At 34.1% G+C, this 24,419-nt stretch overlaps 1 protein-coding gene across 3 annotated transcripts; it reads right to left on the bottom strand.

Moving 5' to 3' along the window:
* Positions 1-226: 226 nt before the first annotated feature.
* LOC135695030 (cortactin-binding protein 2-like) lies at positions 227-9,946 on the bottom strand. 3 transcript variants are annotated; one of them, XR_010517218.2, is made up of 8 exons: positions 6,951-9,946; positions 6,324-6,482; positions 5,870-6,007; positions 4,680-4,759; positions 4,467-4,553; positions 2,579-2,678; positions 1,315-1,536; positions 227-377 (listed from the first exon to the last, which is right to left on the bottom strand). XR_010517218.2 is itself a non-coding variant. In XM_065213975.2 (7 exons), the coding sequence occupies exons 2-7, from the start codon at positions 6,466-6,468 to the stop codon at positions 1,376-1,378; spliced, it is 711 nt and encodes a 236-aa protein (XP_065070047.2). In that variant the 5' UTR covers positions 6,469-6,482; positions 6,951-9,946; the 3' UTR covers positions 794-1,375. The 3 variants fall into 3 exon arrangements, 1 of the variants encoding a protein (XP_065070047.2); XR_016144565.1 differs by lacking the exon at positions 6,951-9,946 and having other exon boundaries at positions 6,324-6,892; XM_065213975.2 differs by lacking the exon at positions 227-377 and having other exon boundaries at positions 794-1,536.
* Positions 9,947-24,419: the final 14,473 nt, after the last annotated feature.

The following is a 24,419-nucleotide window of genomic DNA, read 5'->3' as shown; positions in this document are numbered from 1 at the left end:
GGTGAATAGCTGGACAGGGCTCTCGGAGGATGGCACAAGACACAAACTGAAAATAAGAAGACTCTGCCAGATTGAAATTATGAGAGCACCTGTTCAGACACAATGTAAAGCAGTCTCATAGAAAATTAAAATCTAAATTAGAAAAAGTAGCTTGTAGAAGTGAAAGAGCCAATAATTCGGCTATTAAAAATCTCGCTGCCATAACACTCCTGTAAGTGTAAAAAGTAAACTACAAAGATATTCACCTGAAGTTTAATCGGCTTTTTGAATTTCGTGTTGCCTTTTGTCGGAGCCAACGTTGCAGAAGAACAGGCATGGTTGGTGGGAGATCAATTAACTTGAAAAATCTATGAATTCCTTGCCCAAATCGGTCCATGCTGGAAAAAAGTGAGCACTTAAAACAAGTAAATATAGAGTATTAAAATCTTGGCTGCAAATGGCTGGAAAAAAAGCCGGAAATAGGCAAGAAACACTGATAAAAAATCAATACTGAATAATATAAAGATTGTTGCTTTACAAGTAGTTTTGATACACACAACGTCCCCATAAAATCTGAGTGTATCAAAGTGTTCATTTTTGAACTGAGACGAAAAACCTCATGCATAGTATGAAAGGGTTGAAATATACTTGATTTGGCAAACTAGCAAACTTGCCTTGATTTGGCAATCGACTTCAGATGTACAAATCTGAATTCTGTCGATGCCACATCTCTTAGTCGCATGACCAGGATTACTCAAAATGATATGCTATTCCAAACTCTGGCGGGGAACATGGTGCTCAAGGTTGGGTAGAAGTACGATTTAATAAAGAGAATTTTTGTCTCATGGAACTTTTGTCTCCTTTCTAGCTCTCATGGATAGCGCTCTATCAGCCTTATAGATACGTTAGCAGCTGTAAATATTACAGCTGTACCGTCTTCAAAATATATGTCCCTTAGTAGCTCAGGCTATCGACCGCGGTAAGGCAATTTTGCTGCAGTTCTGAAGGCTGAAGGTTGGGCTCTATCCTTTATTTAGGGAAGGACTAACAACGACGGGGAAGCTAAAGAAAACGAGAATAGGACAGTATCTGCATTTTTGGAGGGGGGGGGGGGGGAGTGATGAAGTCTGCATTGAAGGAACTGGCCATCCTTTGTTTCCATGCTTTGGCCTATGGGCACGGCTCGCATACAGGAATCGCCTTTACTTTAAGCAAGACAGTTGATGACAAAAAATAAATGATATTTCCAACAATTAATACCACCTTGACTCTCCAAATAGCAAGGAAAAGCGGAAACCTAACATACCGTTGTTCTATACTGTAAGGGTTATTTACCTTGTCTTCGTTGCATATGCAAGTACGATGACGTCATTTTGCAAATAGTAAAGCTGACTGTTCACTCCATGCCATTGCTTAGATAGAAGGGTTCTTCTGTTCCACGTTTTCCAAGCCAAACAAAGACATCCCAAGATAATTTTCGATTAAGGATGAAATCAACGTCGATCAGAATAATTGTTGAGCACTTCGGTCTCTCGCGATTCACCTCAACCAAAGCTCCTAAAAAGGGACAACAAACTGCATTGCAATGGACTCGTCTAAGCTCATTGATCACATAATACAACACCGTTTGAAGGTGGAAATGGGGTGCTATGGAGAAACTTTTTCCAAGCACCGTATGTGGCAAAAGGAACAATAGCGTAATTTTCAAGCATTTTTTTAACATTTTACTGAAATGTAATAGGCCAGAATTGGAGTTATTTTTGTCAATTTATCATAATTATTTTTCCCAAAGACGCAAAAAGTAAGATTTCCAATGTCCACCAGGAGAGCTACAATTCCTATCACTGGCAAGATAGCCAAATTTAATCCAACCTAACATATCAATTAATTCGAATGCCTTTCCTTGTAAAACACTTTGAGATGTTTCGAAACACATCGATTGATCCAGAATTATTAAACAGCCATACCCGTTATGTATCAGAACAAGAAGACAGTTAAAATGTGCGTCAACATATGGTATGTGACTTTGTATGACGACTTATATAGCAATATATGCTAGGGTATTTAGCAGATAACAGAAACATAGCATGAGTTGTATTTTTGCGAAAAAATTTCTATATTTTTAAATATAATCCATGAAAGTAATTATGATTTCTAGTACGTCCTTTCATTGATTATCGGGAAATAGCATTTGTTGAGAAAAGGTTGATTCGTTCGTAAAAAATACACTCTTTCACTGCTGTTTGAATTTATACATGCGGACAACAATCCCTCAAATAAATGTGCTTCAAAAACGCTTAGCCAAATCAAATGCTTCCAATCAACTACTATGCCCGTCTACGTAATACAAATCACAAATCTGCCTTCAGAAACAAATTATTACCTTTCCTTTTCAAAAACCCTCGTGCATATAAACAACTCTCACATGGAATTTTCCAAGGTCTTTTTGGACTTCGCGCAGTAGCCCGGAAAGTATGGCGAAAATCAGGCATGGGAAACGCATTGGATTGAAATGAAACTATATTTAGTTCTAGTAAAAACCTATAAATGGGACATATAAAGGGTGCATAATAAAACACAAATTTACGGAGATACCAACCATATTCTCGTAACAGTTTCACAAGTTCCTGAGCAGTGCAAATCTCATTCTCTTCAACGCTGGCAATAAAACTTGTCTTGCCTCTAATTTCGTCCATGGTCTGATTGAAAAATAAATTTCATCCTTGCAAGTTACATGCAATACTGGATATACGTATAAAAATACAGCTCATAATAAAATGGGATTCTCAGCTAATTGTGCGCATATAATAAAGCATATAGCTCATTATAAATAAATTTAATTTGTGAACATGCCCTTTCGTGCAGAGTTCCTATCGAGTTCTAAGAAAATCTCAACTGACAAGATCCTGTAACAAACGCTTTAAAACCCCTTCCACATAAACGCTTACGTGAAAACGGAAAACATTTGTTTCGTTTCCATTTAGATGAGAAAGCGAACTTTGCAAACGTACTCTAGTATCTCTAATAGAAGGGGGAGGTAATAGAAGGGGGTGTTTATGTCGACCAGTTTTCAATAGAAGGGTGTGCTAATAGAAGGGGGTGTTCATGTCGACCAGTTTTCAATAGAAGGGGGTTGCTAATAGAAGGGGGTGTTTATGTCGACCAGTTCTCAATAGAAGGGGATTGCTAATAGAAGGGGGTGTTCATGTCGACCAGTTATCAATAGAAGGGTGTGCTAATAGAAGGGGGTGTTCATGTCGACCAGTTTTCAATAGAAGGGGGTTGCTAATAGAAGGGGGTGTTTATGTTGACCAGTTCTCAAAAGAAGGGGATTGCTAATAGAAGGGGGTGTTCATATCGACCAGTTTTCAATAGAAGGGTGTGCTAATAGAAGGGGGTGTTCATGTCGACCAGTTTTCAATAGAAGGGGGTTGCTAATAGAAGGGGGTGTTTATGTCGACCAGTTCTCAATAGAAGGGGATTGCTAATAGAAGGGGGTGTTCATGTCGATCAGTTTTCAATAGAAAGGGGTTGTTAATAGAAGGGGGTGTTCATGTCGACCAGTTTTCAATAAAAGAGGGGTGCTAATAGAAAGGGGTGTTCATGTCGGCCAGTTTTCAATAGAAGAGAGTTGCTAATAGAAGGGGATGTTCAGGTTGGCTAATTTTCAATAAAATGTCAGTAAAATTCAATGGCAAAGGGGAGCTAATAAAAGGAGTGGATGTTGGTAAATCTTTTAATTAAAAGGCAGTGGAATTATTAGGATGGTGACACTGGTTACTTGATAATGGATAGATGGTTAGAGATAAAGATAGACAAACATAACAAGAGGAATTATTGACAAGTGAAAATTGCGTGTCCTGGTCATGACAGGTTTGTAAAATTTAATAGAAGGGCGGGTACTAATAAGCGACAGAGCGGAGGGCAAATTCTTCTGAAGTCAATACAAGGGGGCCCTTCTATTAAAGACACTAGAGTATTTACTGCGCAAGGTGTTCTTCTTATAATCCATGAGTCAATTATACAAAAATATACATATCTTACTGCGCAAAAGGAATCGTAATGTAATATGATACTATGTAATATTACTTACGCTGAAAATTTCAGATTTGGGAAATGAATAGGAAACAAATTTTCTTTACGTTTGGTGAATTTGGTGAAAACAAATTTTCTATCACGGTGAGCTTATTTTTAAGCAAGTTTTCATATGGAAAATATCCAAACAAAATAATTTTTTATTCTATCCAGGGGAACAAACAACAGACATGAAAAGTAGAAAATTCATTATTAATCAAATTAATGCAACCTGTTATAATGAGACAACACAAAGGACGATATGCACTTAGAAAATCCTCTACATCATTGAAAGTAAAGTTAATGTAAAATGAAAGTAAAGTAAAGTCCAGGGAAAACGACTTTCTAAGCAACATACATTAACTGCTTTCTTACCGGTCGATATCATACGGAGGATACTGTAGACAACATACCTTGAGCCAATGGGAGAAGCAGGAAATGAAATGCTTAGCCTCTATCGTGTCGTCAGTCATGAACAGCACATTTCTGTACCGCTTAATCTGAAAATGGAAATCATATATGTTATGTGGAAATAAAATCATTACTGTCATCAACAGTGGGTGTATTTTCAAATAAGTTAAAAACTTCAAGCTATAACAAAAATTCAAGCTATAGGAATAGCTCACCAATCTGCAATATTCTTGTAACGAAGTATCTTCTAAAGACGTAGAGTATGCCACTGAATCAAATGTTGAAGTTGTTTCATCTGAAAAGCAATGATTAAAAAGTGTTGTCACCGTTAGGACAAAAGCTTTAGGACAATGAAAATTGCTAACGATTAATCAATTTGTCGTTACGAAAATTAAACTAGACACCTCTAATCAGAGATAAACAATTATTGAGAATATTGTTAAGAATATATATAAACTTTATCAAATAAAGAAAACCAAAAAAGAGCATTTTTCGTGCAGTTATCAACTACAACGTAAAAGTGCATTAATAAAAAATCCTTTTATGTTAGACCATAACTTAAAAGCAGAAATTTAGGTTCATCTTTAGTCTAAAAAGAAAGGAAAGAGGATAGATTGACCAAGCTCTCAAAATAAGTTAAAATATGTTTAGGGATAACTCATATTCAATCTAAAAACAAGTGGTGCTCTCTCCTCGATTAGCCCAACTACTCAGAGAGTCCCTCCTCAAGGAATTCCCCTTCATACAATTTGATATGTATGCTATTATTTCTCTGTTGTTTTTAGATTTGTGCTTAATTTGTATTGTGTGTAGTATTGTATTAATGTAACTGATAAATTGTATGTAGTTGAATTTTTAAAATAGGAGACGGAAACTAAAAAATTAGAGTTGTCCTGAAAAGCAAGTTCGAAACTTTTTTAATATCTTCCTAATCATGCATTAACATTTCCAATGATAAAGATCTAACTAGCCGGAGGTTTTAGCATATTTCTTTTAACTGTCCTTTCTGAATGTTGGTGACACCGTATCAAAAAAGGTAATGAATTTGAAAATGTAAGGAAACGTAAGTTGAGCTTTTTGTGGTATTCCAATTGCATACTCATTTGATGTAATTACGTAGTCACTCTAATACTGGGATTTTTCTTCTAATAAAATCAGTACCATATCAATTTGTGGTTGACGTCAGTAAAAACTGGCGATGGACAAGAACAAATCTGGGGGATTTCTTCACTTTCAATAAGAATTAGGAAGAACTTCTGGAACTAATTCGATGATTTCAGCCAATGAATTGTTTGATTTGATTTGACAGATGGAGGCTCCCTACAAGGACCGAAACTCGTGAACGTTTTCTTAAGCGAGTTGAGACTCTTGGAGGGGAAAAGAGGTTAACATGTTGCAACAGTACCTTTGAGACGAATAGTCAGGTAAGGTTTTGATCTATCTTGCCATGCTGCTGTCCAAGGCGTGATACCTGCAGGAAACCCTGTAGGCGTCCAGGCAACAGATCCTAGCTCAAATCGACTGACGCTTGACTGGAAAATCGCTGTAAACAGTGTAAAACGAAGAAAGGCTAAGAAACTGGCAAAACACATCGCAAATTTCAAGGGAAACGCTAATGTTTATACAACTGCAAACGTTTAGGGCCTGAAATTACGGCATAATTAATTTGGCATAATCGTTGATATTGTCATAATCTACCGAGAATTAAATTGTCACGATCGTGGAGCTATCTGAGCTTTGATAAGCATCACAACACCAAGTGCTGTATTTTTACTTAACAGCACTGTGGATTTGACAAAAAAGTCGAACTATCACATGTGAGCCCATTTGCAAAGAAAATCAATTCGGAAGTGACGTACCAGCATTACTCGTGCTCAGACCTCTAGACGCTCTCCAAGGAACCTTATCCAAGAAAAATTTTTTCACGGCCTCTGTAACGGAGATCCATTCACTTTCGTTTTGTAGCCGCAATTCACCAATGAAGTCTAGAATACTATCAGACATCACCAAACCATCTGCTAAAATACAAAATACAGAAAAAAATATTACCAACTTGACAGATAAGACATGCAGCGAAGTTAGAGAAGTTTAACCACCTCTAGCTAGTAAAAGCAAACAAAGAAATCAATTCAAGCGTCCCACTTGAAAAACATGAAGCATAACAAAGACAAATCTGACATTGTCCAAAAAATCAAGCAAGAATTTTAATAAAATCGCTTGAAGATTTCCCTTGACATTATTACACAGGCACTACATGACAAACTAAAGCAAATAAAGAAAAATGTTTTATTTTGCATTCAGGCTTGTGGACGTTAATTTCCAAAATAATTTAAAAAATCATAAAGGATCCTTTGCATAACAAGTGTTATTCAAAGCCAGCCAACTATTGCTTAGGATATGCAGCTATCTAGCAAAAGAATTCTATTCCTGCACCTATAACAGGCTCTCACAAATGTTTAAAGTACTTTCAAAGGTCACTAGCATACCATCAGAAAAGCCCCAGCCATAACCTGGGCAACTGCAATGAGTAGGGTGCAGGAATCTAGAATTAAAAGCATCAAGTCAAAGTTTGTAGAAAAGTGGAAACAATACTTCAGTTCAGATTCTTGCAAATAATTAAAGAAGTTTTGTTTACCGATGTATGCTAAAGGCAACATACAGGTTTGATGTCGCAGAAATTTACACTAGTTGCCAGGTACCGCGTAAAAAGCGTTCTTGAAAAGTCTCTGAAAACATTAGATGTCTCTGTAATTTTGACATTTTCGACATTTTATGAGGTCATTAGTAATTGTTTTTGTTTGAGTGTCGTAATGAACCGACCGGCAAGGAGAAAGATAAGTAAATTCTGATTCAGTGCCTATCGCGCGCAGTTGTTGTTAAGGCTATGTACATACAACCATAGAATTTTATCACCAAAATTTAAAAAAACATTTTACTCGCATCATTTGTTAACAATTAATTATATATATATATGAAATAATGAATTAGAAAATCTCCTTTGTCCACAGTGTGCATCATTCAAACAAAATGTATACAAATACAGTCAAGATTACTGTATAGCAAATGTTTCTGATGGAAACCTTGCCTACACTTATCACAATCTCAAAGCATACTCGTCACCCAGTTACGCGACAAAGTGCCTTCAGGACCTAAGACTAGAAGGTTAAGACTTAAAAAACAGACTGACATATGACAGCAGATGCTAAAAAGAGCAATAGTTTCAATTCTATCACCATAACATTTGAGCTAAACATCCTCTTGTTTCTAAATAAACAAAACAAAATTTTCTTTATAAATACTAGGAAAATAAAACTAAGTTATATACCATGTATGGTTTCTCCACCCACCCACAAAACAACGATGTTTGCCTTTGCAATTATCATCGGAAAGGTTATATCAGAACAGACACCTTCCTGTTGAGAGTCGCTGATACTAGGAGCAGAAGGGTGTTAAGGGCATTGGAGGTTCCCTACCCTTTATGTAGAGAAGAGTCATGTTTTGTCGTATACCTTGTTTTGTTGAAACTTGGGGGTATCCCCCTTTGGTCACTACCATAAGATAAGCATTCGTAAAATGAATAGGTCAGGTGTGCATGTTTAGTTTCACTTTAGGACAAATAATCCTGTCATCTTAAGGGGCGGGAGTGCACTTTTAAATATACCAATATGGGAACAACCAATAACAAAGTTTGTTAATGTCTAATTTCTACTACTTATGGATGGCTCGGAAATTTTCACCCCACGTATGACTTGTTGTCTTGCGTTTCCTTGGATAGCTATTTGCTTTCTGAAAGAACACAAAATAGAGCGAAAAAGACCCTATCTTGCTTGATTATTTAATTTTGTTCTCTTGGCTGACAAAAGACTGTAGTTGAGTAACATATGAAAAGTTATTAGAATGCTACGCATTGCCAAAAACGCAGCAGCAAGAGATATCGAATTCTCTTCATTAAAAGATAACGTTCAGTTCAAATATGAGCAAGCAGCTATTTTGAAAAGCAAAAACAGAAGACAAGTCGAGGAGTAATATATCATGGCAAAATATGGTGCCCTCCCCCAAAACAAAAACACCGTTATGTTCATGCTTCATAGCCCGCTCCGCATAAAACTGCTTTCTAGCATGCCCTCAATTTTTGGATAAACCCATTTTGGAAAAAGACTTAAATGCTAGTCCCCATCTATAACGCAAATATCTAAGTGATAATTACTGCCCAACAACGAAGAAATAATTTGTTATTTGCTAAAACGTCCTTGTACGTAAAACATATCACGAGGTCGTGCCATCATGAATACTTCGATTTTTTGTTTCACATATATACTACAATTATATACAATTATATTCTTGGCCTAATTGGAAGTTATGCTTGAACCGTAACATAAATTATTCCCAGCGTCATGAGATAAACCTTGGGTCAACCCATTAATGCATGCCACCTAACGCATCCTTGGCCATTTAGCAATCTAAAATTTAAAAGCTAGGTCCACTGAAAATGCTTCACTAAAATATCCATAGCTAGATGATACAGTTGACTTATGACAATCCATAAATATTAACATGGACGTTCTATATTCCGATTAAATAATGTAAATAATCTGATCTTACTTTAATTATATTTAATTTGTTTAAAGACACTGTCTCGTTGAACTTTGAGCATACTCGCCTGGGCAGGTTTTTCTATACAATATCAATAGGTCTTGGTCTAGGAGCCTTAAATCTTGATGATCGGTCACCAAGGGAAGCGGTGGAAATTACAATAGGTATACGAGCCATTGACTCCTCGTGCTTGGAATTACAAAAAGGCATCGTTTCGTTTGGAAACACCAAGGAGACTACTGTGTTCCGAGTTTGCGTGAAGTCGCAATATCGCGGTACCTGCACATCGAGACACAGCAGCCCCCGTGCATTTCGGAAACGATACCCTTGTTTCCAGAAATATGAAACGAGGACATGTTGCACAACCACTGCTGACTGAACAATCACTTAGATACATTAGGGTGACGTCACAAACTTTCATAAATTCTAATGCTTGTTCAATAGCTGCCACAAAGGTTAGGAGCTCGCTTCTGCACTGTTCAACAGGATAATAAATACCGTGTCCACAAAAAATAGAATAATAAAGTACATTACATATCAACGGTTTAACAAGTTTATCACCTAAGATCTAATAAGGTAAAAATGAACTTAAATGAGTTGTGTTTTATATGTCGGGTTTATGTGTCTAGTGTTTGACGTCATTGAGTTAAAAAATAAACAAATCAAGATATTGTAATCATTTAGGCAGAATCAATCAACGTGAAAAGGATATGATTAGTGCTGTAGATCCACAATAACAGTACTTTTGCTGGCAAGTTTGATGCAAGCGGTATTTGAAATTTTGTAAAAATTTTTTTTTACTCGAAACAACCTAAAAAGCCTCAAGATACGTTTTGAACGCCATTTCGGGTCATTTGGTGAAATTTATGCTGATATTTTGAAAATAAGGAGTTGGTGATTTTTGAAAAAATTCATGACCCCGGACATGCAAAAAAGTTGAAAAATCTTGAAAATTTTTTTTACTCGAAACAACCTAAAAAGCCTCAAGATATGTTCTGAACGCCATTTCGGATCGTTTCGGTGAAATTTATGCTGATTTCTAGAAAATAAGGACTTTGTGATTTTTAAAAAAATTCATGACCCCGGGCCAGCGAAAAAGTTGAAAAATCTTGAAATTTTTCAAAAAATTTTTTTTACTCGAAACAACCTAAAAAGCCGCAAGATACGTTCTGAACGCCGTTTCGGGTCTTTTCGGTGAAATTTATGATGATTTTAGGAGAATAAGGACTTTGTGATTTTTGAAAAAAGTCATGACCCCAGACCTGCAAAAAAGTTGAAAAAACTTGCAATGTTTGAAAAAATTTTTTTTACTCGAAACAACCTAAAAAGCCTCAAGATACGTTCTGAACGCCATTTCAAGTCGTTTCCGTGAAATTTATCCTGATTTTTTGAAAATAACGAGTTGGTGATTTTTGAAAAAATTCATGACCCCGGACCTACAAAAAAGTTGAAAAATCTTGAAATTTTTCAGAAAAATTTTTTTAATCAAAACAACCTAAAAAGCGGCAAGATACGTTCTGAACGCCATTTCGGGTCGTTTCGGTGAAATTTATGCTGATTTTTTGAAAATAAGAACTTTGTGATTTTTGAAAAAAATCATGACCCCGGACCTGCAAAAAAGTTGAAAAATCTTGAAATTTTTCAAAAAAATTTTTTTACTCAAAAAAACCTAAAAAGCCGCAATATATGTTCTGAACGCCATTTCGGGTCGTTTCAGTGAAATTTATGCTGATTTTTTGAAAATAAGGACTTTGTGATTTTTGAAAAAATTCATGACCCCGGACCTGCAAAAAAGTTGAAAAACCTTGAAATTTTTCAAAAAATTTTTTTTACTCGAAACAACCTAAAATGCCTCAAGATACGTTCTGAACGCCATTTCGGGTCGTTTCAGTGAAATTTATGCTGATTTTTTAAAATAAGGAGTTGGTGATGTTTGAAAAAATTTATGACCCCGGACTTGCAAAAAAGTTGAAAAATCCTGAAATTTTTCAAAAAAATTTTTTTACTCAAAACAACCTAAAAAGCCGCAAGATACGTTCTGAACGCCATTTCAGGTCGTTTCGGTGAAATTTATGCTGATCTTTTGAAAATAAGGACTTTGTGATTTTTGAAAAAAATCATGACCCCGGACCTGCAAAAAAGTTGAAAAATCTTGAAATTTTTCAAAAATCTTTTCTTACTCGAAACAACCTAAAAAGCCTCAAGATACGTTCTGGACGCGATTTCGGGTCTTTTCGGTGAAATTTATGATGATTTTAGGAAAATAAGGACTTTGTGATTTTTGAAAAAATTCATGACCCCGGACCTGCAAAAAAGTTGAAAAACCTTGAAATTTTTCAAAAATTTTTTTTACTCAAAACAACCTAAAATGCCTCAAGATACATTCTGAACGCCATTTCGGGTCGTTTCGGTGAAATTTATGCTGATTTTTTGAAAATAAGGAGTTGGTGATTTTTGAAAAAATTCATGACCCCAGACCTGCAAAAAAGTTTAAAAACCTTGAAACTTTTCAAAAATTTTTTTTACTCAAAACAACCTAAAATGCCTCAAGATACGTTCTGAACGCCATTTCGGGTCGTTTCGGTGAAATTTATGCTGATTTTTTTAATAAGGAGTTGGTGATTTTTGAAAAAATTCATGACCCCGGACCTGCAAAAAAGTTGAAAAATCCTGAAATTTTTCAAAAAATTTTTTTTACTCAAAACAACCTAAAAAGCCGCAAGATACGTTCTAAACGCCATTTCAGGTCGTTTCGGTGAAATTTATGCTGATCTTTTGAAAATAAGGACTTTGTGATTTTTGAAAAAAATCATTACCCCGGACCTGCAAAAAAGTTGAAAAATCTTGAAATTTTTCAAAAATCTTTTCTTACTCGAAACAACCTAAAAAGCCTCAAGATACGTTCTGAACGCCATTTCGGGTCTTTTCGCTGAAATTTCTGATGATTTTAGGAAAATAAGGACTTTGTGATTTTTGAAAAAATTCATGACCCTGGACCTGCAAAAAAGTTGAAAAATCCTGAAATTTTTCAAAAAATTTTTTAATCAAAACAACCTAAAAAGCCGCAAGATACGTTCTGAACGCCATTTCAGGTCGTTTCGGTGAAATTTATGCTGATTTTTTGAAAATAAGGAGTTGTTGATTTTTGAAAAAATTCATGACCCCGGACCTGCAAAAAAGTTGAAAAACCTTGACAATTTTGAAAAAATTTTTTTTTTACTCGAAACAATCTAAAAAGCCTCAAAATACGTTCTGAACGCCATTTCGGGTCGTTTCGGTGAAATTTATGCTGATTTTTTTAATAAGGAGTTGGTGATTTTTGAAAAAATTCATGACCCCGGACCTGCAAAAAAGTTGAAAAATCCTGAAATTTTTCAAAAAATTTTTTTTACTCAAAACAACCTAAAAAGCCGCAAGATACGTTCTAAACGCCATTTCAGGTCGTTTCGGTGAAATTTATGCTGATCTTTTGAAAATAAGGACTTTGTGATTTTTGAAAAAAATCATGACCCTGGACCTGCAAAAAAGTTGAAAAATCCTGAAATTTTTCAAAAAATTTTTTAATCAAAACAACCTAAAAAGCCGCAAGATACGTTCTGAACGCCATTTCAGGTCGTTTCGGTGAAATTTATGCTGATTTTTTGAAAATAAGGAGTTGTTGATTTTTGAAAAAATTCATGACCCCGGACCTGCAAAAAAGTTGAAAAACCTTGACAATTTTGAAAAAATTTTTTTTACTCGAAACAATCTAAAAAGCCTCAAAATACGTTCTGAATGCAATTTCGGGTTGTTTCGGTGAAATCTATGCTGATTTTTTGAAAATAAGGAGTTGGTGATTTTTGAAAAAATTTATGACCCCGGACCTGCAAAAAAGTTGAAAAATCTTGAAATTTTTCAAAAAATTTTTTTTACTCAAAACAACCTAAAAAGCCGCAAGATACATTCTGAATGCCATTTCGGGTTGTTTCAGTGAAAATTATGCTGATTTTTTGAAAAAAAAGGGTTGGTGATTTTTGAAAAAATTCATGACCCCGGACCTGCAAAAAAGTTGAAAAATCTTGCAATTTTTCAGAAAAATTTTTTTAATCAAAACAAACTAAAAAGCGGCAAGATACGTTCTGAACGCCATTTCGGGTCGTTTCGGTGAAATTTATGCTGATTTTTTGAAAATAAGGAGTTGGTGATTTTTGAAAAAATTCATGACCCCGGACCTGCAAAAAAGTTGAAAAATCTTGAAATTTTTCAAAAAATTTTCTTTTACTCGAAACAACCTAAAAAGCCGGAAGATACGTTCTGAACGCCATTTCGGGTCGTTTCAGTGAAAATTATGCTGATTTTTTGAAAAAAAAAGGGTTGGTGATGTTTGAAAAAATTTATGACCCCGGACTTGCAAAAAAGTTGAAAAATCCTGGAATTTTTCAACAAAATTTTTTTACTCAAAACAACCTAAAAAGCCGCAAGATACGTTCTGAACGCCATTTCAGGTCGTTTCGGTGAAATTTATGCTGATCTTTTGAAAATAAGGACTTTGTGATTTTTGAAAAAAATCATGACCCCGGACCTGCAAAAAAACTGAAAAATCTTGAAATTTTTCAAAAATCTTTTCTTACTCGAAACAACCTAAAAAGCCTCAAGATACGTTCTGAACGCGATTTCGGGTCTTTTCGGTGAAATTTATGATGATTTTAGGAAAATAAGGACTTTGTGATTTTTGAAAAAATTCTTGACCCCGGACCTGCAAAAAAGTTGAAAAACCTTGAAATTTTTCAAAAATTTTTTTTACTCGAAACAACCTAAAATGCCTCAAGATACGTTCTGAACGCCATTTCGGGTCGTTTCGGTGAAATTTATGCTGATTTTTTGAAAATAAGGAGTTGGTGATTTTTGAAAAAATTCATGACCCCAGACCTGCAAAAAAGTTTAAAAACCTTGAAACTTTTCAAAAATTTTTTTTTACTCAAAACAACCTAAAATGCCTCAAGATACGTTCTGAACGCCATTTCGGGTCGTTTCGGTGAAATTTATGCTGATTTTTTGAAAACAAGGACTTTGTGATTTTTGAAAAAAGTCATGACCCCGGACCTGCAAAAAAGTTGAAAAATCTTGAAATTTTTCAAAAAAATTTTTTTACTCGAAACAACCTAAAAAGCCGCGAGATACGTTCTGAACAACATTTCGGGTCATTTCGGTGAAAATTATGCTGATTTTTTGAAAATAAGGAGTTTGTGATTTTTTAAAAAAGTCATGACCCCGAACCTGCAAAAAAGTTGAAAAACCTTGAAATATTTCAAAGAATTTTTTTTACTCGAAACAATTTAAAAAGCCTCAAGATACGTTCTGAACGCCATTTTGGGTAGTTTCGGTGAAATTTATGCTGATTTTTTGAACATAAGGAGTTTTGAGATTTTTGAAAAAATTCATGACCCCGGACCTGCAAAAAGTTGAAAAATCTTGAAATTTTTAAAAAATATTTTTTTACTCGAAACAACCTAAAAAGCCTCAATATACGTTCTGAACGCCATTTCGGGTCGTTTCGGTGAAATTTATGCTGATTTTTTGACAAAAAGGAGTTGGTGATTTTTAAAAAAAGTCATGACCCCGGACCTACAAAAAAGTTGAAAAACCTTGAAATATTTCAAAAAAATTTTTTTACTCGAAACAATTTAAAAAGCCTGAAGATACGTTCTGAACGCAATTTCGGGTCGTTTCGGTGGAATTTATGCTGATTTTTTGAAAATAAGGAGTTTGGAGATTTTTTAAAAATTCATGACCCCGGACCTGCAAAAAAGTTGAAAATCTTGAATATTTCCGATGAAATTTTTTTACTCGAAACAACCTAAAAAGCCGCAAGATACGTTCTGAACGCCATTTCGGGTCGTTTCGGTGAAATTTATGCTGATTTTTTGAAAAAAAGGGTTGGTGATTTTTGAAAAAATTCATGACCCCGGACCTGCAAAAAAGTTGAAAAATCTTGAAATTTTTCAAAAAAATTTTTTTACTCGAAACAACCTAAAAAGCCGCGAGATACGTTCTGAACGACATTTCGGGTCATTTCGGTGAAACTTATGCTGATTTTTTGAAAATAAGGAGTTTGTGATTTTTTAAAAAAGTCATGACCCCGAACCTGCAAAAAAGTTGAAAAACCTTGAAATATTTCAAAGAATTTTTTTTACTCGAAACAATTTAAAAAGCCTCAAGATACGTTCTGAACGCCATTTCGGTTGTTTTGGTGAAATTTATGCTGATTTTTTGAAAAAAAAGGGTTGGTGATTTTTGAAAAAATTCATGACCCCGGACCTGCAAAAAAGTTGAAAAATCTTGAAAATTTTAAAAAATATTTTTTTACTCGAAACAACCTAAAAAGCCTCAAGATACGTTCTGAACGCCATTTTGGGTAGTTTCGGTGAAATTTATGCTGATTTTTTGAACATAAGGAGTTTGTGATTTTTGAAAAAAGTCATGACCCCGGACCTGCAAAAAGTTGATAAATCTTGAAATTTTTCAAAAAAATTTTTTTACTCGAAACAACCCAAAAAGCCTCAATATACGTTCTGAACGCCATTTCGGGTCGTTTCGGTGAAATTTATGCTGATTTTTTGAAAATAAGGAGTTGGTGATTTTTGAAAAAATTCATGACCCCAGACCTGCAAAAAAGTTGAAAAGTCTTGAAATTTTTAAAAAAAATTTTTTTACTCGAAACAACATAAAAAGCCGCGAGATACGTTCTGAACGCCATTTCGGTTGTTTTGGTGAAATTTATGCTGATTTTTTGAAAAAAAAGGGTTGGTGATTTTTGAAAAAATTCATGACCCCGGACCTGCAAAAAAGTTGAAAAATCTTGAAAATTTTCAAAAAATTTTTTACTCGAAACAACCTAAAAAGCCTCAAGATACGTTCTGAACGCCATTTTGGGTAGTTTCGGTGAAATTTATGCTGATTTTTTGAACATAAGGAGTTTGGAGATTTTTGAAAAAATTCATGACCCCGGACCTGCAAAAAGTTGAAAAATCTTGAAATTTTTCAAAAAATTTTTTTTACTCGAAACAACCTAAAAAGCCTCAATATACAATCTGAACGCCATTTCGGGTCGTTTCGGTGAAATTTATGCTGATTTTTTGACAAAAAGGAGTTGGTGATTTTTGAAAAAAGTCATGACCCCGGACCTACAAAAAAGTTGAAAAACCTTGAAATATTTAAAAAAAATTTTTTTGCTCGAAACAACCTAAAAAGCCGCGAGATACGTTCTGAACAACATTTCGGGTCATTTCGGTGAAACTTATGCTGATTTTTTGAAAATAAGGAGTTTGTGATTTTTTAAAAAAGTCATGACCCCGAACCTGCAAAAAAGTTGAAAAACCTTGAAATATTTCAAAGAATTTTTTTTACTCGAAACAATTTAAAAAGCCTCAAGATACGTTCTGAACGCCATTTTGGGTAGTTTCGGTGAAATTTATGCTGATTTTTTGAACATAAGGAGTTTTGAGATTTTTGAAAAAATTCATGACCCCGGACCTGCAAAAAGTTGAAAAATCTTGAAATTTTTAAAAAATATTTTTTTACTCGAAACAACCTAAAAAGCCTCAATATACGTTCTGAACGCCATTTCGGGTCGTTTCGGTGAAATTTATGCTGATTTTTTGACAAAAAGGAGTTGGTGATTTTTGAAAAAAGTCATGACCCCGGACCTACAAAAAAGTTGAAAAACCTTGAAATATTTCAAAAAAATTTTTTTACTCGAAACAATTTAAAAAGCCTGAAGATACGTTCTGAACGCAATTTCGGGTCGTTTCGGTGGAATTTATGCTGATTTTTTGAAAATAAGGAGTTTGGAGATTTTTGAAAAATTCATGACCCCGGACCTGCAAAAAAGTTGAAAATCTTGAATATTTCCGATGAAATTTTTTTACTCGAAACAACCTAAAAAGCCGCAAGATACGTTCTGAACGCCATTTCGGGTCGTTTCGGTGAAATTTATGCTGATTTTTTGAAAAAAAGGGTTGGTGATTTTTGAAAAAATTCATGACCCCGGACCTGCAAAAAAGTTGAAAAATCTTGAAATTTTTCAAAAAAATTTTTTTACTCGAAACAACCTAAAAAGCCGCGAGATACGTTCTGAACGACATTTCGGGTCATTTCGGTGAAACTTATGCTGATTTTTTGAAAATAAGGAGTTTGTGATTTTTTAAAAAAGTCATGACCCCGAACCTGCAAAAAAGTTGAAAAACCTTGAAATATTTCAAAGAATTTTTTTTACTCGAAACAATTTAAAAAGCCTCAAGATACGTTGTGAACGCCATTTCGGTTGTTTTGGTGAAATTTATGCTGATTTTTTGAAAAAAAAGGGTTGGTGATTTTTGAAAAAATTCATGACCCCGGACCTGCAAAAAAGTTGAAAAATCTTGAAAATTTTCAAAAAAATTTTTTTACTCGAAACAACCTAAAAAGCCTCAAGATACGTTCTGAACGCCATTTTGGGTAGTTTCGGTGAAATTTATGCTGATTTTTTGAACATAAGGAGTTTGTGATTTTTGAAAAAAGTCATGACCCCGGACCTGCAAAAAAGTTGAAAAATCTTGAAATTTTTCAAAAAAATTTTTTTACTCGAAACAACCTAAAAAGCCGCGAGATACGTTCTGAACGACATTTCGGGTCATTTCGGTGAAACTTATGCTGATTTTTTGAAAATAAGGAGTTTGTGATTTTTTAAAAAAGTCATGACCCCGAACCTGCAAAAAAGTTGAAAAACCTTGAAATATTTCAAAGAATTTTTTTTACTCGAAACAATTTAAAAAGCCTCAAGATACGTTCTGAACGCCATTTCGGTTGTTTTGGTGAAATTTATGCTGATTTTTTGAAAAAAAAGGGTTGGTGATTTTTGAAAAAATTCATGACCCCGGACCTGCAAAAAAGTTGAAAAATCTTGAAAATTTTTAAAAAAAATTTTTTTACTCGAAACAACCTAAAAAGCCTCAAGATACGTTCTGAACGCCATTTTGGGTAGTTTCGGTGAAATTTATGCTGATTTTTTGAACATAAGGAGTTTGTGATTTTTGAAAAAATTCATGACCCCGGACCTGCAAAAAGTTGATAAATCTTGAAATTTTTGAAAAAAATTTTTTTACTCGAAACAACCCAAAAAGCCTCAATATACGTTCTGAACGCCATTTCGGGTCGTTTCGGTGAAATTTATGCTGATTTTTTGAAAATAAGGAGTTGGTGATTTTTGAAAAAATTCATGACCCCAGACCTGCAAAAAAGTTGAAAAGTCTTGAAATTTTTAAAAAAAATTTTTTACTCGAAACAACATAAAAAGCCGCGAGATACGTTCTGAACGCCATTTCGGTTGTTTTGGTGAAATTTATGCTGATTTTTTGAAAAAAAAGGGTTGGTGATTTTTGAAAAAATTCATGACCCCGGACCTGCAAAAAAGTTGAAAAATCTTGAAAATTTTCAAAAAATTTTTTACTCGAAACAACCTAAAAAGCCTCAAGATACGTTCTGAACGCCATTTTGGGTAGTTTCGGTGAAATTTATGCTGATTTTTTGAACATAAGGAGTTTGGAGATTTTTGAAAAAATTCATGACCCCGGACCTGCAAAAAGTTGAAAAATCTTGAAATTTTTCAAAAAATTTTTTTTACTCGAAACAACCTAAAAAGCCTCAATATACAATCTGAACGCCATTTCGGGTCGTTTCGGTGAAATTTATGCTGATTTTTTTAAAAAAGGAGTTGGTGATTTTTGAAAAAAGTCATGACCCCGGACCTACAAAAAAGTTGAAAAACCTTGAAATATTTAAAAAAAATTTTTTTGCTCGAAACAATTTAAAAAGCCTCAAGATACGTTCTGAACGCCATTTCGGGTCGTTTCAGTGAAATTTATGCTGATTTTTTGAAAATAAGGAGTTGGTGATTTTAGAAAAAATTCATGACCCCGGACCTGCAAAAAAGTTGAAAAATCTTGCAATTGTTAAAAAAAATTTTTTTACTCGAAACAACCTAAAAAGCCGCAAGATACGTTCTGAACGCCATTTCGGGTCGTTTCGGTGAAATTCATGCTGATTTTTTGAAAAAAAGGAGTTGGTGATATTTGAAAAACTTCATGACCCCGGCCCTGCAAAAAAGTTGAAAAATCTTGAAATTTTTCAAAAAAATTTTTTTACTCGAAACAACATAAAAAGCCGCGAGATACGTTCTGAACGACATTTCGGGTCATTTCGATGAAGCTTATGCTGATTTTTTGAAAATTAGGAGTTTGTGATTTTTGAAAAAAGTCATGACCCCGGACCTGCAAAAAAGTTGAAAAATATTGAAATTTTTAAAAAAAATTTTTTTACTCGAAACAACCTAAAAAGCCGCGAGATACGTTCTGAACGACATTTCGGGTCATTTCGGTGAAACTTATGCTGATTTTTTGAAAATAAGGAGTTTGTGATTTTTGAAAAAAGTCATGACCCCGGACCTGCAAAAAGTTGATAAATCTTGAAATTTTTCAAAAAAATTTTTTTACTCGAAACAACCCAAAAAGCCTCAATATACGTTCTGAACGCCATTTCGGGTCGTTTCGGTGAAATTTATGCTGATTTTTTGAAAATTTGGAGTTTGTGATTTTTGAAAAAAGTCATGACCCCGGACCTACAAAAAAGTTGAAAAACCTTGAAATATTTCAAAAAAATTTTTTTACTCGAAACAATTTAAAAAGCCTGAAGATACGTTCTGAACGCAATTTCGGGTCGTTTCGGTGAAATTTATGCTGATTTTTTGAAAATAGGGAGTTGGTGATTTTTGAAAAAATTCATGACCCCGGACCTGCAAAAAAGTTGAAAAGTCTTGAAATTTTTCAAAAAAAATTTTTTACTCGAAACAACATAAAAAGCCGCGAGATACGTTCTGAACGCCATTTCGGTTGTTTTGGTGAAATTTATGCTGATTTTTTGAAAAAAAAGGGTTGGTGATTTTTGAAAAAATTCATGACCCCGGACCTGCAAAAAAGTTGAAAAATCTTGGAAATTTTCAAAAAATTTTTTTTACTCGAAACAACCTAAAAAGCCTCAAGATACGTTCTGAACGCCATTTTGGGTAGTTTCGGTGAAATTTATGCTGATTTTTTGAACATAAGGAGTTTGGAGATTTTTGAAAAAATTCATGACCCCGGACCTGCAAAAAGTTGAAAAATCTTGAAATTTTTCAAAAAAATTTTTTTACTCGAAACAACCTAAAAAGCCTCAATATTCGTTCTGAACGCCATTTCGGGTCGTTTCGGTGAAATTTATGCTGATTTTTTGACAAAAAGGAGTTGGTGATTTTTGAAAAAAGTCATGACCCCGGACCTACAAAAAAGTTGAAAAACCTTGAAATATTTCAAAAAATTTTTTTGCTCGAAACAATTTAAAAAGCCTCAAGCTACGTTCTGAACGCCATTTCGGGTCGTTTCGGTGAAATTTATGCTGATTTTTTGAAAATAAGGAGTTGGTGATTTTAGAAAAAATTCATGACCCCGGACCTGCAAAAAAGTTGAAAAATCTTGCAATTGTTAAAAAAAAATTTTTTACTCGAAACAACCTAAAAAGCCGCGAGATACGTTCTGAACGACATTTCGGGTCATTTCGGTGAAACTTATGCTGATTTTTTGAAAATAAGGAGTTGGTGATTTTTGAAAAAATTCATGACCCCGGACCTACAAAAAAGTTGAAAAACCTTGAAATATTTCAAAAAAATTTTTTTACTCGAAACAATTTAAAAAGCCTCAAGATACGTTCTGAACGCCATTTCGGGTCGTTTCGGTGAAATTTATGCTGATTTTTTTAAAATAGGGAGTTGGTGATTTTTGAAAAAATTCATGACCCCGGACCTGCAAAAAAGTTGAAAAATCCTGAAATTTTTCAAAAATTTTTTTTTACTCGAAACAACCCAAAAAGCCTCAAGATACGTTCTGAACGCCATTTTGGGTAGTTTCGGTGGAATTTATGCTGATTTTTTGAACATAAGGAGTTTGGAGATTTTTGAAAAATTCATGACCCCGGACCTGCAAAAAAGTTGAAAATCTTGAATATTTCCAATAAAATTTTTTTACTCGAAACAACCTAAAAAGCCGCAAGATACGCTCTGAACGACATTTCGGGTCATTTCGGTGAAACTTATGCTGATTTTTTGAAAATTAGGAGTTTGTGATTTTTGAAAAAAGTCATGACCCCGGACCTACAAAAAAGTTGAAAAACCTTGAAATATTTCAAAAAAATTTTTTTGCTCGTAACAATTTAAAAAGCCTCAAGATACGTTCTGAACGCCATTTCGGGTCGTTTCGGTGAAATTTATGCTGATTTTTTGAAAATAAGGAGTTGGTGATTTTAGAAAAAATTCATGACCCCGGACCTGCAAAAAAGTTGAAAAATCTTGCAATTGTTAAAAAAAAATTTTTTACTCGAAAAAACCTAAAAAGCCGCAAAATACGTTCTGAACGCCATTTCGGGTCGTTTCGGTGAAATTCATGCTGATTTTTTGAAAAAAAGGAGTTGGTGATATTTGAAAAAATTCATGACCCCGGACCTGCAAAAAAGTTGAAAAATATTGAAATTTTTCAAAAAAATTTTTTTACTCGAAACAACCTAAAAAGCCACGAGATACGTTCTGAACGACATTTCGGGTCATTTCGGTGAAACTGATGCTGATTTTTTGAAAATAAGGAGTTTGTGATTTTTGAAAAAAGTCATGACCCCGGACCTGCAAAAAGTTGATAAATCTTTAAATTTTTCAAAAAAATTTTTTTATTCGAAACAACCCAAAAAGCCTCAATATACGTTCTGAACGCCATTTTGGGTCGTTTCGGTGAAATTTATGCTGATTTTTTGAAAATAAGGAGTTGGTGATTTTTGAAAAAATTCATGACCCCGGACCTGCAAAAAAGTTGAAAAATCTTGAAATTTTTCAAAAAAATTTTTTTACTCGAAACAACATAAAAAGCCGCGAGATACGTTCTGAACGACATTTCGGGTCATTTCGGTGAAATTCATGCTGATTTTTTGAAAATAGGGAGTTGGAGATTTTTGAAAAATTCATGACCCCGGACCTGCAAAAAAGTTGAAAATCTTGAATATTTCCAATAAAATTTTTTTACTCGAAACAACCTAAAAAGCCGCAAGATACGCTCTGAACGCCATTTCGAGTCGTTTCGGTGAAATTTATGCTGATTTTTTGACAAAAAGGAGTTGGTGATTTTTGAAAAAAGTCATGACCCCGGACCTACAAAAAAGTTGAAAAACCTTGAAATATTTCAAAAAAATTTTTTTGCTCGAAACAATTTAAAAAGCCTCAAGATACGTTCTGAACGCCATTTCGGGTCGTTTCGGTGAAATTTATGCTGATTTTTTGAAAATAAGGAGTTGGTGATTTTAGAAAAAATTCATGACCCCGGACCTGCAAAAAAGTTGAAAAATCTTGCAATTGTTAAAAAAAAATTTTTTACTCGAAAAAACCTAAAAAGCCGCAAGATACGTTCTGAACGCCATTTCGGGTCGTTTCGGTGAAATTCATGCTGATTTTTTGAAAAAAAGGAGTTGGTGATATTTGAAAAAATTCATGACCCCGGACCTGCAAAAAAGTTGAAAAATATTGAAATTTTTCAAAAAAATTTTTTTACTCGAAACAACCTAAAAAGCCACGAGATACGTTCTGAACGACATTTCGGGTCATTTCGGTGAAACTTATGCTGATTTTTTGAAAATAAGGAGTTTGTGATTTTTGAAAAAAGTCATGACCCCGGACCTGCAAAAAGTTGATAAATCTTGAAATTTTTCAAAAAAATTTTTTTATTCGAAACAACCCAAAAAGCCTCAATATACGTTCTGAACGCCATTTCGGGTCGTTTCGGTGAAATTTATGCTGATTTTTTGAAAATAAGGAGTTGGTGATTTTTGAAAAAATTCATGACCCCGGACCTGCAAAAAAGTTGAAAAATCTTGAAATTTTTCAAAAAAATTTTTTTACTCGAAACAACATAAAAAGCCGCGAGATACGTTCTGAACGACATTTCGGGTCATTTCGGTGAAACTTATGCTGTTTTTTTGAAAATTAGGAGTTTGTGATTTTTGAAAAAAGTCATGACCCCGGACCTACAAAAAAGTTGAAAAACCTTGAAATATTTCAAAAAAAGTTTTTTACTCGAAACAATTTAAAAAGCCTCAAGATACGTTCTGAACGCCATTTCGGGTCGTTTCGGTGAAATTTATGCTGATTTTTTGAAAATAGGGAGTTGGTGATTTTTGAAAAAATTCATGACCCCGGACCTGCAAAAAAGTTGAAAAATCTTGAAATTTTTCAAAAAACTTTTTTTACTCCAAACAACCTAAAAAGCCGCAAGATACCTTCTGAATGCCATTTCGGGTTGTTTCGGTGAAATTTATGCTGATTTTTTAAAAATAAGGAGTTGGTGACTTTTGAAAAAATTCATGACCCCGGACCTGCAAAGAAGTTGAAAAGTCTTGAAATTTTTCAAAAAAATTTTTTTACTCGAAACAACATAAAAAGCCGCGAGATACGTTCTGAACGACATTTCGGGTCATTTCGGTGAAACTTATGCTGATTTTTTGAAAATAAGGAGTTTGTGATTTTTGAAAAAAGTCATGACCCCGGACCTACAAAAAAGTTGAAAAACCTTGAAATATTTCAAAAAAATTTTTTTACTCGAAACAATTTAAAAAGCCTCAAGATACGTTCTGAACGCCATTTCGGGTCGTTTCGGTGAAATTTATGCTGATTTTTTGAAAATAAGGAGTTGGTGATTTTTGAAAAAATTCATGACCCCGGACCTGCAAAAAAGTTGAAAAATCTTGCAATTGTTAAAAAAAAATTTTTTACTCGAAACAACCTAAAAAGCCGCAAGATACGTTCTGAACGCCATTTCGGGTCGTTTCGGTGAAATTCATGCTGATATTTTGAAAAAAAGGAGTTGGTGATATTTGAAAAAATTCATGACCCCGGACCTGCAAAAAAGTTGAAAAATAATGAAATGTTTGAAAAACCTTTTTTCACTCGAAACAACCTAAAAAGCCTCAAGAAACGTTCTGAACGCCATTTCGGGTCGTTTCGGTGAAATTCATGCTGATTTTTTGAAAATAAGGATTTGGTGATTTTTTAAAAAATTCATGACCCCCGGACCTGCAAAAAGTTAAAAATGTTAAAATTTTTTCAAAAAAAAATTTTACGTGAAACAATATAAAGCTTAAAATTTTACCTTTCTGAAATCATTTCTAGACATTTGGTTGAGCCTCCAAGTGGTATCTGAAAATGGTAGGAAAGAGTATTTATAGCATGTTTCACACTGAAACTTGAACAAATCTCAAAATATGTGAACTTTGTAAAAAAAATA

Source organism: Rhopilema esculentum, chromosome 3 (assembly GCF_057945365.1).
Source record: "Rhopilema esculentum isolate cy_ngs chromosome 3, ASM5794536v1, whole genome shotgun sequence".
Classification (NCBI taxonomy): domain Eukaryota; kingdom Metazoa; phylum Cnidaria; class Scyphozoa; order Rhizostomeae; family Rhizostomatidae; genus Rhopilema; species Rhopilema esculentum.
This window is presented reverse-complemented; position numbering and strand designations above follow the sequence as displayed.

Excerpts from the sequence above, each read along its gene's own strand:
- LOC135695030 (XM_065213975.2), bottom strand. The coding sequence starts at position 6,468 with ATGTCTGATAGTATTCTAGACTTCATTGGTGAATTGCGGCTACAAAAC. Across the intron at positions 6,008-6,323 it reads TCTGAGCACGAGTAATGCTG|CGATTTTCCAGTCAAGCGTC; the intron begins GTACGTCACTTC and ends CACTGTTTACAG. Across the intron at positions 4,554-4,679 it reads TACAAGAATATTGCAGATTG|ATTAAGCGGTACAGAAATGT; the intron begins GTGAGCTATTCC and ends TTCCATTTTCAG.